The sequence below is a fragment of the Galendromus occidentalis genome, unplaced genomic scaffold (genome assembly GCF_000255335.2).
Source record: "Galendromus occidentalis unplaced genomic scaffold, Mocc_1.1 scf7180000077128, whole genome shotgun sequence".
In the NCBI taxonomy this organism is placed as follows: domain Eukaryota; kingdom Metazoa; phylum Arthropoda; class Arachnida; order Mesostigmata; family Phytoseiidae; genus Galendromus; species Galendromus occidentalis.
In genome coordinates this window covers 186,783-203,424 of record NW_003805116.1, presented here as the reverse complement: position 1 = coordinate 203,424, position 16,642 = coordinate 186,783, and the positions used below count along the sequence as shown (strand labels likewise).

At 50.0% G+C, this 16,642-nt stretch overlaps 2 protein-coding genes across 2 annotated transcripts; one reads left to right on the top strand and one right to left on the bottom strand.

Moving 5' to 3' along the window:
- The first annotated feature begins 6,410 nt into the window (after positions 1-6,410).
- On the top strand, positions 6,411-7,871 carry LOC100899690 (uncharacterized). Its single transcript, XM_003741223.1, has one exon. It carries the CDS (start codon positions 6,411-6,413, stop codon positions 7,869-7,871), a length of 1,461 nt encoding a protein of 486 aa, XP_003741271.1.
- A 2,417-nt stretch (positions 7,872-10,288) lies between these two features.
- On the bottom strand, positions 10,289-14,830 carry LOC100899547 (glutamate receptor ionotropic, kainate 2-like). Its single transcript, XM_003741222.3, has 15 exons — positions 14,761-14,830; positions 14,504-14,665; positions 14,127-14,390; positions 13,819-14,042; positions 13,540-13,698; positions 13,214-13,366; positions 13,000-13,104; positions 12,793-12,909; positions 12,434-12,637; positions 12,124-12,319; positions 11,654-11,834; positions 11,339-11,537; positions 11,009-11,209; positions 10,566-10,841; positions 10,289-10,462 (listed from the first exon to the last, which is right to left on the bottom strand). Exons 1-15 carry the CDS (start codon positions 14,828-14,830, stop codon positions 10,289-10,291), a joined length of 2,685 nt encoding a protein of 894 aa, XP_003741270.2.
- Between the last annotated feature and the right edge of the window lie 1,812 nt (positions 14,831-16,642).

Sequence of the window (16,642 nt, the reverse complement as noted above, 5' to 3'; positions counted from 1 at the left end):
GTGGACGGGAAAAAGACGGGGGAAGCTCCTTGAACTTGGGAATGGAGCGATACTACATGGGAGGGGAAGCCAATCTAATTTCTACGGCTTCCCCCGGGGGAGAACTGGATATCACCGGTTAAGGATATTCTTTGAAATAGAACGAATATATATATATAAAGAATCGCATGAATATATATAAATTATATACCATTATATATATTATTATATATATATTTGGTTATTCTATATACAAATACCCTGCGGGAAACGAAACCGGCACGATCATTACTTGAGCTGTGTGGCACTCTGCTCATAAGCCGCTGAAATTCTTCCGGTGCAATCAATTGAGCGCAAACGATGTTGAGGTTTGAGAGCCCTCGAGTTGAAAGATAATGTCCCGCAGTTCGCATCGCTGCGATGCGGAAACATCGGTGAGGGTCACTCGAAAACAATCCATGTAGATGCATTCGGCCCGTGCAGAAGAGATGATATAACTCACTTGGACCGTCAGCATGCTGTGGGACTGTGCACTCCCGAGAGAGCTCCGTGCAACATGAAGCAGAGAGAGAGAGAGGAAGTGAAAGGAAGTTAACCCCATCTCATTGAGAGTGAGGGGGTTGAAAGTAGATTGTTAAGTTCCGGCGAGGAAATGAAATCGAGCGATACTGAATGAACAGGCACGAGAGTGGAAACCGAGAGAGAACGGGAGGGACGTCGTTTGTGATCTTAAGTGATGTGCTTTCACGGTGCTTAACTGTTTTTACCAGTTTTCGTCAAGATGTGTTGGATCATCACGGTAGCATCCACCCGGAACTAGTCGGAGGTCGCTCCATATTTGGTGCTTCCTCAACTATCGTCGAGCGAGCGGGCATTAGAGCGGCCTTCTTCTATCTGAAGTGAAACGATCGACTGAACCGAAGAGACCTCATCAGTCCCTTGAGTCTCTCTGACCGACAAACACTGACAATCGTTCTGATCGTGGCTTTCTGAGAGCCTGAACGTAGAGAATCCCAAAAGAAGTGAGACGAGAAACAGAGAGAATGACATTTGCTCCCGCATTGGATTCTCTGAAGTTCGCAAGTGCGTATCCGACTCCTTGAATTTGCGCAAACCAGCAGATGAAATAAGTTTTCTATCGATGTACATAAAACTACTCTGAAATGGATTCGGTTGAGAAAATGATTGCGAGAGACCCCTGTGAATCTGAAGTGCTTACGAGAGCTCGTGATGACTTGAGTGTGAATTGCTCCGGATGATCATTCATCGCGTTTCGGGATTAACAAGCCAAAAAATACATAGAAACCAAGAACTGAATTTCGCAATCAAACCAGCCGGAATTAGAAAATCGATTCGAAGAAGAATTTCGTTGATGAGGTTTCTTTCAAGTTCGGAAGGAAAACCGTAGAAGAAATGTCCCCTGAGTTTTTCAGGGGACCGTAACCTGCTCAGAGCCAGTCAAACTTTACAGTGGAAACGTTACAGTCTTGATCCTCGTTCCGAGGGCAGTTACCAAATCAAAAGCTGCCGATCGGTGTAGTTCCTGTCCGACTATGCCACCTCAGGGAAAAATTGGAGAAAGACGTTTTTTGCATGCCCTGTCCCATCTCATCAATCTCCTACGGCTACCTCAGAGGCCGTACACGTAGATAAGAAGGCACGATATGATGCGACGGAATCCCCGGCAGCTTATGGACATCGTAAGGGCGGCGCCGAACTTCTAGGACCGAGAAATTAGATTTCTCGAGCCGAGCCCCGCTGGCAAGAAGTCCTCTCAGCGCTCCTTTGCTGAAGACTTACTGTCGCTATCATCTGTCAGACCCCTTTCTGATCTTGGGGTCTGCAAGCCTTGAGACCTCCATGGTCTGGCAGTGTCTAGTCCTCGAGATTGGGACGTCGAAATCATCGGATGCGATGCGGTCTTATCACTGAGATCAATTTGATGTGGAAGATGTGAAAAAAAAACTTTCAATCTATTAGCATTGCAACCTTTATCGTCTTAGCGAGCGATCTATTGTGAATCTGTACGGCTCAAACCCGACGCTGGAAAGAGACACGAAATTCCCTGATCTGTTTGAGACTATCTTGATGGAAAGTGATTTGATGCGGGGAGAAAATCCCGAGAGATTGTGAGACGAAAAATTTGAACCTTGTGCATTTCCGTTCGCTCCGTGATCGTCATTGTTCATATATGAGGATGAGACAAACTAGATATTGGCTTCTTACCAGCGTCGCACATACTTCTTGAACGATACATGCTGACTTGGTGCCGGTTTTCACCGACTGACAACAACTACAACATAGTTATCAAGAATACTGACATAAATTCCGACAGATGCGAAGGAATATACTGATTATTTTTGTAAATAAACAGCGAATTGCTACGTTATGATTATCAAGTGATTCCATGTGAATCGTTTTTTCAAGCCCTTCTCCCTGCTCTTAGTGGGATACTCTTGCCTCAAACATCATCACCGACACACTTACCGTATCGTCTGTGGCTACCGGAACGCTTTCGGACCCCAAGGGCAGTGGATCCCCACCGGGGTTCCGGGGGAAGATTTTCAGGGTTCCGCAGCGGGTTTTCGCGGTGAAGCCTGGGGTTCCGCGGAGACATTTCCGGGGTTCAGCGAGAAGATTATTGGGGTCCGCGAGAAGATTCCTTGGCTTCCGTGGGATATTTCGCCGGTTTCACTGAGGAATATTTTGTCCGAGTATTATGTTTAATTTCCACCGCTAATTCCGCGATTCCAGGCAGGTGCCGCTCGAGCGGATGAGCAAGGGCCGCGGTCTAACAGGACGATTCGAGCGCAGGAAACACAGGGAAGCGTGGAAAATGACTCGGGAATTCGGCGAGAGTTTCCGCGGGACCTGTAGGAGGGGTCTCCGACGAGTTTCGCGGAACCCCAGGGGCTCCGCGGGACGAAGAGGCTTGGGATCACCTGCCTCAGGGGCTCCTCGCGGAAGAAAGTCGTGCCACGACTCCTATGCGCTTAGTTGAATAACCTTCGGAGATCCGGGCCGCTATTGCCTTCGATGACGAGATAGCAGAGAAGCGTACAGGAACTTAAATTGAGAATTTTCTGCAGAATATGTAGATGAGTTCACAGCACGCGTTCTGTTTCGGTGAGTCCAGATATTCTCATCCCGAAGGCTGCCTCTGTCTTCGAGCACAGGTAGTCAGGAAATACTATTCCGTCGCGAGGAAGCGTTTCTCATTCGCCCGTCATGAGTTCACAGCTCTTGTCAGCTGCAACAAGGTTGTCGAGGACAGTGATGTCCACACATCCAGTGATGTCCTGCTAACAGCGCTCTGCAGCTCCCAGCCCGTCGTCGTCATGTGCCGCGATTCTGGCTGCAGGCACTGCAGGGACATCTTTCAAACCTTTTTTCAGGAGTCGAAGCAGGATGTATACCCATGAGTGCTTCAAAGTGGACATATCCTCAGAATGGTGCAACGAAGTCGAACGAGTCCCAGCATTCTTGATCTGGAGAAATGGACCCATCGTAAGCAGGGTCATAGGTTCCCGCGAAGAAGATATAGAAAGTCGGAACTCAAGAGGCAAACAAGCCGCTTGCTGAGATATCACACGATCGTGCTGGCCCGAGTGCGTCGTATCTCCGATTCACCCCTCGGTACAGCTCCCTCACGTTCCAGTGTTCCGTGAGGGAGTTGTGCCGAACATACTGTGATTCCCCATGGCTGAAAATGTTGAAACAGCCTCAAAGCTGCAAAAAAAACGGGTCCGCCCAACTCGAACGATAGAGAGACAAGAATGAAAACTTAATTTCTGACCTCTCAGAGGTTTTCAGTGAGCTCCCTCTCTCGGAACCTGGATCTTAATTCTACGCGACGATTCCCATCGACCGCGCATATTGATTAGGTTCGAAAACATCCGAGCCGAAACATTCCGAGTATCCCGTCGGAAGTCCTGAGAGAAATTCCTCCAAGACGCGATCTGGAAAAGCAGAATGCTCTACCGAGGGAAATGTCCTGTTCTCACACAGAGATAGGCAGGGACATTCGGACCTATTGAAATCGACTCTCATTCCGACGCTCAATGATATAGCGCTGAAATGAAAAAACAGATGAAGCTGATCACTTAATTTATTTCTCCATCTTCGGTCGGAGACTTTCTCCGCCGCAGCTAAATGAAAACGGGGGTTCGCCCAAGGCTCTCCATGGAAATTCAGTGGCTTCTCGAGGAACGGACATCATCTTACGGATGAGTCGCCCAGAAGAATTCAGCTCGAGAGTACTGGCGGTGTGGAAGATTTTGCTATCGATTCTTACAGTAGAATCCCTTTAATTCGCAATCCAGTGTACTCGCGCAAGCGAAATCGAGAGAGCCCGATTATCCGCTTATATCTCGCGTCCGACAGCGAGAGAAGAGAGTTTGATGAAGGGAATGGGGCATATATTTTTTCCGTCCTCCAACAAAAGAGAAGCAACCCAAGCTGGTCTTCACCCGAGTAGTTGCGTATGATAGGGATTTCATAAGAGACGATTGATGACAAATATCAATAATTATCGGACCCCCAGGGCTTCGGATCAGAGTCCGTGACTCCAACATCTGACGGCGGCATTTGAAGAGGGTCCATTTTGCCGGACATGCTCCCTTTACCGGCACGGAGCGCGGCCCCAAGATTCCCAATACGGATAGGCTTCCAGCCACCCACGGGTCCAAGGTGATGAGGGAGATACACCAGATGCTTGTAGGGCTTCGGGCGAGCTTGCTTTTCCTTCGCAGCACCATCTAAAAGATCGCTCTCTGCGCTCTTTCCGTCCATGATGAATTCCTTCAGATCCACGGGTGTCTTCCTGTGGTTTGAGAGAATGAGACGAGCATGAATTTCGAGGACGCATCGGGTTCCAATCTACGAAGCCATGCACTGAACGCGTCACAGCCTTTATCGAAGCTCAAGAGACACATTACACCAGAGGATTCAGGTTACGGTGGGGTTCTAGAGACGCAGCTCTATCACGAGCGGATACACGACGAGAGAATAAAGGACCCTTCCAGCAAAAGGCTTACTTGAGCGAAATCGCCTCACCAAATTACGAGACGCAGCGATAATGGCTATCCTTAACCGCCGCTTCGTCGTTCGTCCGTTACAGTGCACCGACCGTTAGAAAACCATCTCTGAGCGGAAGAGAACGAAGTGACAACGACAGAATGAGTGAATTAGGAACGAAAACTAGAATCAGAGGGCAGAACCGCGCGAATATCCCGAGACTGCTCCAGAGTTTCCCAGACAAGAATCAGCGTCAGAGGTAGAAAATGCGACGCTCCAACATGTAGATGTAAGGAGCATAGTTCAGGTACCGATTCGAGCGCCGGAATCTAAAGGATGGTTGAGCGTTGAGCCCGCCGCCCGCCAACGATATGCATATCTAGAACGATATGCAGTATGCAGGCGCTCCCCCGTATCTCATTGTCAGAGAGGCGACCACTCGCCGAGATGATTTACGGAGAACATCCAAGAGGACTCCATTGTTCGCCAGTCTCGAACCGCACTGGACGTCTCCGTCAGCCAAACAGAGGGAGGGACAAGCGAGCAGAGGATTTCGAGGGAAATTTCCGGAGCTGTCTAAATCCGGAACGCAACTCACTCGTACAAGGAGATGGAGACGCGGGCGAGAGAAGAATTCGAGATTCACCCTCTTCTACGCGAGGCAAATTCCAGATCCAGTGCTGACGCAGCAACTGATCGATTTGAATGAGAGGGAATCAGCGTCTCTCACCCGATAACAGGGATCGTCTCTGATAATAGCTCTCAGCAGAACGCAACGAATGGATCAGATTTCATGCACGAGGAACATCGAATTCCCGAGAATGCCTCACTTGAGCTCTCCAAAAAAGTCAACGGACTTCCGCACTTCCGCACCACTCGGAAGTCGAGTCTCAACTGAGCGGTCAACGCTCGAGGCGCCGCGCGTCGCTGCCGATTTTGGCGTGGCTCATAATTGGGACAGACGTGCACGTCCGAACGCCGGCGGAGGAATCGCGCGCTGCGCACCGCACAGAGGACTTAGAACGAGCGGGATTCGACCGTTGATGCTGACTTAGTGGCGCGTTGAGAGCGGAGTGCTCCTTCGACTCCGGCCAGTTCGGAAGGGCCGGAGCGAGAATCAATTGTGAATTTCGAATGATGGGCATGGGGGCCGGGCTGGGGCACGATGAATAGGCTTCCGAATTTCCGCTCCTGTGTAGAGACAAGAGACGCGCTCAATGCGGCAACAATGTTCCAGAGGAAATTAGGTAACAGAGTATATAGAATAAGAGCAACAGCGAATCTCACGAATGCCGCCGTGAAACGGGATAAGAAGTTGAATTTTATCGTGGTGATGGCAAGCTCCCAATGATGTTTTCCGACTATCTTCTCTCGGGAAATCATGAAAACGAAGTCATGAGCTGCGGTGACCTGACATGAGAGTTTCGTCGACTCCGGTAATCCTCGCTTGCTTTGAGATCATCTCCCACTTCAAGCTGTTCGAGTGTTCAGACAACCTGAGCCCAAGAGTATTCATAGCAGCCTCTCCCGGCGTTCCCCGTGGAAATTTCGACCTGAGGAAGATATTCGGCTGCCCGGAGAATGACTCCAGCGTCCGATACGTTGAAATCCGATGGTACAACATCCATCAAAACGTGTCGTTGGCTCTTTACGACAGAGAGCCCAAGGACGATGACGTCTCGAATCACTTGCTTCGTATCTCGCCTCTCGATCACACCTCGGGTTACTTTCTCACCCGTTACCTGCTACCGAAAGTGGAGCTCAACGGAACGGAAAACTTGAGCGAGAAGTGCATGTTCTACTGGGTGGCCGTCCTGGATCGTCGCTCTCGAATTTCGAGCTATGACTGCTTCAGAGGTTTCCCTTTTTGGATGAAAAAATCGAGGAAATATCTGGAAAACGTACAAGTGCGTCACGCCTTCATCCCAGGAACGCATAACTCGGGTACGTATAATTACTACGTACCGCATCGATCGCATTCGCGGGTGACGCAGTTCGTAGAGTGCCAGGACGAATCCGTTTTCAATCAACTCTTCTTCGGAGCTCGGTATTTCGAGCTGAGAGCTTCCTTCTCGCCGAAACGCAGACAGAACCGTGGGGGATCCCCGAGCGAATGCGGGATCGATGGCAAAGCATGCGACGGTACAGAGTTTTGGAGCTATCATGGATCGTTCGTCACTCTCGGCTCCTTGAAGCAGATCGCCATGGATATCCGAGATTTCCTGGATTCCACAGAGGAGATTGTGCTGATAGATCTGCATAAATTCAAGATCAAGGGAAACTGGTTCTGGACCATAACTCTGCATTTGGAGCTGTGGAAACTCCTCGTTGACATCCTCGGGAGGCACATGAGCCCTTTCAGCCCCGAATTGACATTCGGAGAAATGTGGAAATCCAACAGACGTTTGATCGTGTCGTCGATATATCCCATGCAGAACTTGACCAAGTGTCTCTGGCCCTCTCCGACTCACCTTTGGCCGAACACCGAGGATTTCTCTCAGTTGGAACTCTTCTTCGATCAACGACTCTGCTCGGAAGTCGCCAAAAGTTCCGGGATAACCGTCACCAAAGGCCAGCTCACCCCGAGACCTGGTCTCCGTTTGATGAGGAATATATTCCGTAATCAGGGAGGCGTGCGATACTTCTCTCCGGAAATCAATCGTCGCATCGACCGTATGTTCTTTGGCAAGTGGGCTTGTGCGAATGTAGTGGCGGTGGACTATCTTCTGAGCTCTGATGTGGTTCGCATCGCGATCATAGTGAACGAGATGAGAGCCCGAAACAGCACAATTCCGGGCCGTCCGTATTCGACGGAAAATCTCCAGGATTTTTCGCGATTCCGCCCGAAATATTGGAGAGCACGAGATGAGCTGTGAAATTAGCTGTCGATTGCCTCACGGCGAAACCCCGATGAAAATTTTGATCTCTAAGAGACTCATACAGGATACATCATTGAGGTTGTCTCTCTCAAGCGCCCCTGAGGGGGAAGGACTTCCTTGAGACGTTGGAAAGCATCCTTATCCCGAACCGAGAGGCCACTTGACGCATCCACTTTCTCCGGTGTACACAATATGCCTGGGTCCGCAGAACCTCGGGATCATCGCTCAGAGAGTCTTCTCGTCTCAATGCGGGGCAAGTTATCAAGCAAGTCAATGACTTCTCGGACAGCTCTTCGGTCAGTCCTCGAAAGTCTGCTGAGCGGGTGAAATTCGACGGTTTTCCCCGCGATCAATCTATAATGAACAGTATGACATCAGTCGTTTGCGTGACATCATTCGTTTGCGTTCCGAGCATTCCATGCGTCGTTTACCGCGATTGAAGGTGTGTAAGTCATCACCATCCTCCAAAAGGCTTCTCCATTCGAAGGGGCGAATGTTGGATGGGAATCGGCGGCTGCGGTCAGCGTTCGACGCTTGCGACGAATTTCGGTCAGAGAATATCTATTCCGCAAGTTTTCGGCCCTTGAAAAATATGTCCACCGGATCAATGTTGTAAAGCTGGTGGAGAGCGCGGAGCTCAAAGACATCCCGATTCTGGAGCATGCGTGAGCAGGATGCCATCCCTGCTCGGTGGGCCCGCAACGGAGCTCGAGTCTCTACCAGCTTATATAACTATAAAGACCACACTAAGACCATAAAGGAAAAACAAGTTTCATGATTCTAAGAACCTCGAGCAGGGACCGATAAATCAGACTCCTCTACTTGTCCCCGCCGAGGACCTCCGTTTTTTCCCGCGCACTCTCTTCCGTTTATTCCGTCTAGATCCCCAGCCAACAAGAACCGAGAGTTGTCGTCAGAGTAAAAAATGGCGGATAAGATCCATTCCGGTACCCACAGAAATCCGCACCTTTGAGAGCGAATCGGCGCTCCGTCAAGCTCACTCACTAACATCGACAAGAACACAGACACGTACCTCTACGATGGGCTATAGGATATCTTGTAAATGATGTACGGAGCGGATTTGAAGCTTTTTATTCAGGGTCATCGAGACTCCGCTCCTGACGAGCGAATCGGTCCCGGATTTCTTCATCGACCGTATACTTGATTGTAGAGGTAGTTGCTACTCTCTCTATTGTTGTTAGTCGCGATCTCTAGACTCGGTATGTCGCTCTGGTAGAACGCGAGTGCTCTGCCCCGTCTGCAGTCTCGTGGATTCACGGTGCATGCCCTCCGTAAGCGCTCGTACTTGCAGAGAAGCTCCATCGGGAGATCTCCGCATCTGACCTTCCCGTGTGCGCCTCCTCCAGACACTGTTCCGAAGGAATTTGATATTAAGAGACTACACTCGTCAAGGGACTAAGACGCCGGACAGAATAGGGAACCTTCACGTAGATATCTATTGATATCTGTACAATATGCTTATCGTTGTGCTATCCGGCTCATGATTATGTGAGTTCTCCGAGTCCTCGTAGGCGCAAGCTACTGTTACTCACCAACGACGGATAATGCGACTACGACGAACACTACGGCCAGTTTCATCTTCGTCCGGTCGATGCAAGACTAAATGATCCAGAGTTGAGCGAATTTTTTTATCTTGCTTTGACTGAACATTAGCTCGTCACGCTCTTCGGGATCACGATTTTTTTAAGCAGTCCATTTTGGATCGGAGACGCGCCACACCTCTCTCGAAGACTAATCCGAACTCCTAATAAGATTCAGATATATTCAAGCGACAATGAGCTTTTCCGAAAATGTGATGCTCCTTCACCTCCCCGTATATCTCGCTAAGGCATTGACTCTTACGACGTCGATTTACGCCTCCCCCCTTCCCCTTCCATGCGAGAGAATACGAGTCGAAGCGTCAAGAAGAGCGAGAACGCCCTATTTTTCACTGGAAATGTTCCCCCGGCCCTCTTGCGAGAATCTGTGCTGCTCTTTCAGTGATCAAATTCGTGCGAACCATAAAGCTCGTGCGGGCAGTAATTACGCATAGGGGTCCCTGCGTGAAAGATCGGACATCATCTAAGTCTGCCATACGGAGATCATATCGGATGCGAGTCCGATAAGTAAAAAATCTATTCACGATTCATCCATCAGTACAAGAAAGACCGAATGAGCTTAGCTCGGAGACGGAGATTTTTTTAAGGCGACTCGGAGTGCTCATGCTACCCCTGCAAGTGACTCTGAAAGTATTTTCGTAGTGAAAAGGATCAGCATGCGTCCCCAAGGTGGTCCGTGATCTCCGATGAGGAGATTGGTTGCAGTACTGAAGTATTGGAGAAGGCATCATGCGTCCCCGCTTCGAAAGCCGGGCTAACGAAGTCGTCGGCCGAGATTTCATGATTGCAGCCTAATCATTGCTCAACGTCTCCCAAAACTTCGGCGCGATACTCGAGCGCTGGCCGCGGAGATTTTTCTACCGGTTTCGCTGAAACGAAGTACCTCTCCATCCCATCCGGCCGGGGTCTCTTGTCGTCACCCCATATGGCGAACTTGAAAGCCCACCACAGTTCGATCACGAGCAATGACTGAAAGACAGGGTACGGACTCATATCGTTACCGTCTATTCTACGAACAGTCTCCGGAAATCATCGTGTGCGAGAATGCATCAGAAATTCATTCGAGACGCACCCTTTCGCCATATGGTGTATAGGTAGCTTCCCACAAGAACTCTCCGAACATCATGAAGATTCCCATCACACAGCCGACGAGCAGGACGAGGAAAACTCCGACGAGCTCAGCCATGCCCATCTCTTCCGACGGCGGGGCTGCGGCTGGGCAGGGTTGGTTTGACTCCCACCATTTCTGCTTCAGGCCAATGAAGTAATCCGTTTCTGCGAGCTTGAGGATTTCTTCCGATAAGAGTTTCCTAAGCGGAGATCCCATCGGGGTTGCTATTCCGTAGCCCTGTTCAGAGTTTCGACCAGCAATGAAATATCCAGTCCGTTGAATCGGATCTAGCCGATTGCGACAAGTGATCTCCAAGTCGAATAATGTTCAGTCTGTTTTTCTGGGAAATCGCATGGAATTTCTACGAGGTGGAATCGTCGAGCCTTAAAACGACGGACACTTACTTTGCTGTCGAGAAGACCTCCCACTTTCGTCAGTCTGCAGTTCCTCTCCTTCAGGTATTCGATCGTGGTCGCTTCCATGAAATATGCATAATTGCCGCCAAGAACCCGTCGAATGGCCTCAGCATTGGTCTTGGCGTACACCGTTGGCTTCGCTCTCTCCATGTGGTCCGAGAGCTGCTGGTAGATCTTATTCGTCGATTGCTTGAGGGGGCGAATCATCTGTTATCTCGAGATCCTCTGAGCAACTGCACGAAGACATCGACTTCTTCCCGCTCATGTGGGAGGGAGTGGAATTAAATGGCATTGTGGAGTCATCGAGGCGCGGCTCACCTCGAAAAACTTCCTTGAGGAACCAGACGCTAAGCAACCGTACTCGATTACTGATTGGCGCGCCAGATCGTCCGCAGAATCGATCTGAGAAACCATCCGCTCAGCCGTCAGGGTCGCGGCGAGATTGGCTGTGTACGATGATACGACGATCAGAGTGAAGAACCACCACACGGAGGCGATAGTCCGACACGAGAGGGATCTGCGGGGGAATCCGGGTGAGAATTCGCTCATCGGCCTCATGCGAAAACGGGCCCATTCCATATTCGGGCTGCTATGGTCAATCTGATCACTGATTCTGTCACTAGCGGCACCTACACCGGGTTGAGGTCTGAGCCTTGCTGCATTATGGAGCCTACGGCGAACCAGAACCGGCTGGCTATTTTCATCTCCTGGTCCAGAACCATTCTTGAGTAGTCCTTGATTTCCTCCCCGATTGCCACAGCGGCATTCTCGTTAGGACTGATGCTTGCGGTCACGTAGTAGAAAACCGTTATGCCTTCGGAGAAGTCACTTTTCAAGCTTGAACGCTTCTCGATCAAAGACGTATGATTTGCATCGATGAAGGCGCGCATATTTTCCGAGAGAGAGCGCAATCTCCCACTTCGATTTCTCATCACCCCCTACAGATCTTCCACACTCGGCCGGATGCGCGAAGCCCGCCTCGGCTCCTCTGTGAGCCCGCGGAATAGTGCTCCAGGGATTTTGTGTTTTCGGAGTCGAATATGTCAAGATGGTCGAGTTCCATCCCTGCCTCTGGGGTCCAAATCCGGAGGCGAATCACTTACCGGTGAAAGCTGTCAACGTACAGATCCAAACTTCCAATGAAAACGGTTTCATGAACAGGAAATAGGAAACGTCTTCTCGCTGCTGTTGTTTGCTGAACAGTATCGATATCCCCGTCCGGAGGAAGGGTTGCGTGAAATCCACTACCTGCATTCGTTCGGCCGTAATGGACAAATCAACAATCGCCATATCCGCCTCCTGCAATGATCAATCGACTCTCGTCCGAATCCTCGTCGATGAAACTTCCGAAGTCTGCCCCGAGCGAATTCTAGCTCCGGATCAGAGTCCCTTTGGGCTGGAACTGAGGCTCACCATATTCATGACTTCTTTTATCATCCCATTGAATGAGCCGTCGGGCTGACGACTTCCGTAGCTGTTGTCCTTCACAAGCTGTATGCTGTATTTGAAGCCGACCCTTTCGGAGAGCGTCTGCATCAGCTCCATACAGAATCCTTCGAACCTATCGTTTCCAGTGCGACTCGCGTGATCTTTCTTCAGCATTGTATAGGGTGCGTTCTTTGGAGAGGAAAACCAATTATATCTCCCATTCTTCATCTGGTCGATATCATTACTTGCGATGACTCCCTGCTGAGGCGATTACTCGCTCCACTCAGAATCAGATGATAAGAGACGTGCTCCTGGGAAAACTGATGAAGAGGAAAATTGCTCACCAGAATTGTGGTGACGTTGAACACTTTCGAAGCCATGAGGTTCTCGAGCTCCTTCATGACGCTCTCGGGATACGTAGATTGAGTCCTTATCCCATTCTGCGTGTCCCATACTGCGACCTTGGAACATTGTTCACGGGTATTTTCGTCGATTCAACTTTCAAGGGCACTCTGTGGAGCTGTGTACATATATTCGTAGCTAGTACTGACCTTGGTCGGTCCTGTCCACAAGACTCTGATGACGTCCAGCTGGAACGAGGTGCGTTGACCGTGTTCATTCAGCGTGCTCACTCCGGTCAATCCGCGGAATGAACTCTAGAATCAAATAACGGGTCCTTGAGAGGATAAGAAGGAGTTGGAGGGGCCATTTCGGGCGACGCTCCCCGGATGCGCTCATCAAATCATCCGCTAAAATTATTCGTACCCTGAGCATCCTATCTGTGATGTTGTATCCGAGTCTCCAACGATCCCCGAAAGTGCAATCGAGCTCTGGACCTTCGATGTTATGGTCTATCGACATCTCTTGAAGAGTTTGAACCGCGAACGACACGGAATCCACGACAAGAGCTTGTTCCGTCTGTGAAGAATGCCAATATTTTCAGTTCGTCATCGGCTATCGTTAGGACCTTCGCGAAATTACGGCGTCGAGGAATTTTTCGTAGGAGCTCGAGCATGCGCGATTGAATTCCGCACGAGATTCTCCGGGGGCATCGATCATAGTCACCGAGTCTGCTCAAGCGGTCCACTCACCGTCAGCTCCAAGTTGTCCCGAATACCATCAGATAGTTGGAATATTCTGAATTCGTTCATCAATCGATTGTTTTCCCTAGTGTTGAGATCAATGAGTTTCACAAATGAGATGTTGGCTCTCATGGGATAATACGCGCTCAGGTCCATCGTGTGCATATCCTGGAATAGGATCAAATATACTCATAAGTCTCGGATCGATTAGACTCTGGATCGGAACGAGTACTCGATATTCAAACCAATATCCGCCATGAGAATGGCCTCATCTGCCAGGATCCTAACCAAGGATGTCAAGACGAAATTGTAGTACTCGGTCATCATGCCAGCCTTTCGAGCAGCTTCCAATAATCCAGCGATGCGGGAGGTAGCGACATCGATGACGATATTGTTGTCCTTCAGATGGAAGATCCGTTTAAACAAGGTCACCGGTGAGTTGTAATCGTGGAGAAAGTGCAGGTAAGTCTCGGATGCAGCTTGTCGTAGGAGGTAGGCCAGCCGAATGAGAGCTGATCGATGACGAAGAAAGCGTGTTTATTCGTTCCTTTGATACGATCACTTCTGTGATATTAGAATATTGTGATGGTCCTCACAATCTTCGCTATCGTAGATGACAGAGATGGTTTTCCACTCTGTCATGTTGGCGACGTCAAAAAAAGCTTTGCTGAGGATGTCGGTAGCGGGATGGAGGTTTACGCGTTTTGGGCTCGGATGAGAGTCTGAGGAGGACGTCAATTCCGGACCGATGGCAATGAACGGTAGATTGTAGGACGAACACAGTGAATCGAGCAGTGGTCCGCTGCTAGCTCTGCTGGGCCCAATTACGGCGGATAAACCTTTCGGTAGCATGCGGCAAGCTGCGAGTAATTGGAAAAACGTCCCGCATGAATACACGATTCTCGGCATCCGATTGCGACTGGAATACCCTCAAGAGAAACCAGGGGAGGGAGGGAGCGCATCGGAAACTCACCTGCTTTGTAAGTAGAGTGACTCCATTTTGCGTTGGGAACAGTTTCCTTGACGCCATTCAGTATACTCCTCACGAGAGGGTTCTTAGACCTGAGAGCGCTTCGACTCAAGGCGAAGTCGAAGGCTCGGCTCAGAGGGTCATCCTTCGATTCGAAAAGTCCGCCTAACGGTGAAGAATAATCGTTGACTTCCCGGATCCCAGAAGGAAGAAATCGGGGAAGACCGCCGAGCCGTCAAAGAAATCGCAGAAGACGCCGCCTTTAGTTTCTAAGGTGTGCGTGAAGCTCCCGCCGATCTTCTTCCGGGCTGGGGTTCTCACTCTCGACATTGCAGAGCGTCGACGGCAGCTCGGCTCTCCCTTTTCGCGCAGAGGGTTCTCGGCGGGACTCCCTTTGACTAATAAGCTCTTCGAAACGTGAGTCTACTTGCAAGCGGACCATTCGACGTCGGAGGTTCCGCAAGCGGTGTGATGCGCCCGGACCCCGCGTCCGCTACGCGACGCCGATCGAATGCTCATGTACGGACAGAAAGTCTGAGCCTCAATCTTGATTTATATCGGCATTCAACATGGGAATCGGCTATCGGCCGCATCATCGACGTCTATTTCATTGGGCAATGCCTGGGCCCGACTTATCGCTTCAAACCCGGGGTAAGAACGAGCTCTGAGCGATGAGATCTTCAGTCCTGATTCTTCCGTATATATGGGTTAGAACGACCACCACAAGCCCCGGAACCCAGTTTTTGGCTGACATCACTATGATTTGCAGCTCATGAAGACAGGAAGCGTTGATAGTCTATCACGCCAGCCCGCTGGCCAGTTCAGTAAGCTTGCCAGCTGACTAAGCCACCCGTCCGCCCGCTGGTCCGACCGCTTGACTAGAAGAGAGAGACAAACGCGATAGAAGTCAGTGACAAGGATCACGCTCATGCCGATATTCTGTCCACTTGAGAATTAGTTCACGAAGCACTGCTGAGGCACATGCCTTCATTTCAAGGTTCTGTTGGACCTCAACCGGAAGAATTCGGCAAGCGAGTGCCTTCTTTTTTCAATAGGAGAGCCGCAACCGAGAGTCCTCGCGGGTCATTTTCTCCGAGAATCAATTGGAGCCGAACCCCAATAGCTGTCTTTTTTTTTCTTCTCGTCCTACGCGTCGGAGACATCGGAGCCCCATAGTGGTCCTCTTCTCCCGTTTGCGATCCCCGAGTCGGAGGAAGCATTCGCTCACTGCTAGTCGTCTCTAGCGTCAGATGAACTCATTTTCCTATTTCAAAGATGAACGACTCGGGGAGGTCATATTTTGTCCGCCTACTAGAGAGTCTTTGGGCAAAAAACGTACTCTCGCCTGACCTGCAGCTTCACAGGCAAACTTTTCCCGAGCAACGGGACGGATGCGCCTTACTTCAGCGAGAATTTCCATGAATTTCGCATCGAGATCGACTATTACGCGACGATGAGCGAATAGCATTTTGAAACCTCTCCTGATCACTGAGATTGCGTGAGCAGAATTCGAGCTCAGAAAAAAAATTATATCGGACGCGACTATGTTGTGAGACACTTTGCGTATTGTCCGCTCCGAAGCATTTCTCTTCATTTCCATCTCAGAGCCCCCTCCACAGAGAAGGAATTTATGAATGGCGACAAACATCTCATTCTGAAGCCTCTGAGATTCGTCGAGCGATGTCGATGATGACGCTGACGTCAATCAAAACGGTGAGCTATTTCGGGAAAGATCTAATCCCACGCGCTTAGTACATTCGCGTGCTTGAGTTCTGCGTTGTACATGAGCTCATCGATTCGAAGTCCAAACAGGACCTGAGAGAACAGACCTCGATATTGAGTTCTCGCGGGAATTCATAGCTCACGCACACGGCCGATGAGTCCCCATCGTTGTGTCAGACGAAGCGAGGTTCTAGAATGAGCAGAATGACTGCCCGGTCGATCGTGATGATCATGTAGACAAAACCGGGAGAGAGTCGAAGGGAGATTCCCTTCACTGCTAGAGCTTCAGCGACGACTACGATAGAGGCCAAGTCAATTAATTTCTCGATTCTCACCGATATTGATGGTCGAAGGGAAACGGGGTCTCGCACCTACAACGCTGGCGGAGCCCACAAGACACAGTATTATCAAGACAGCTTC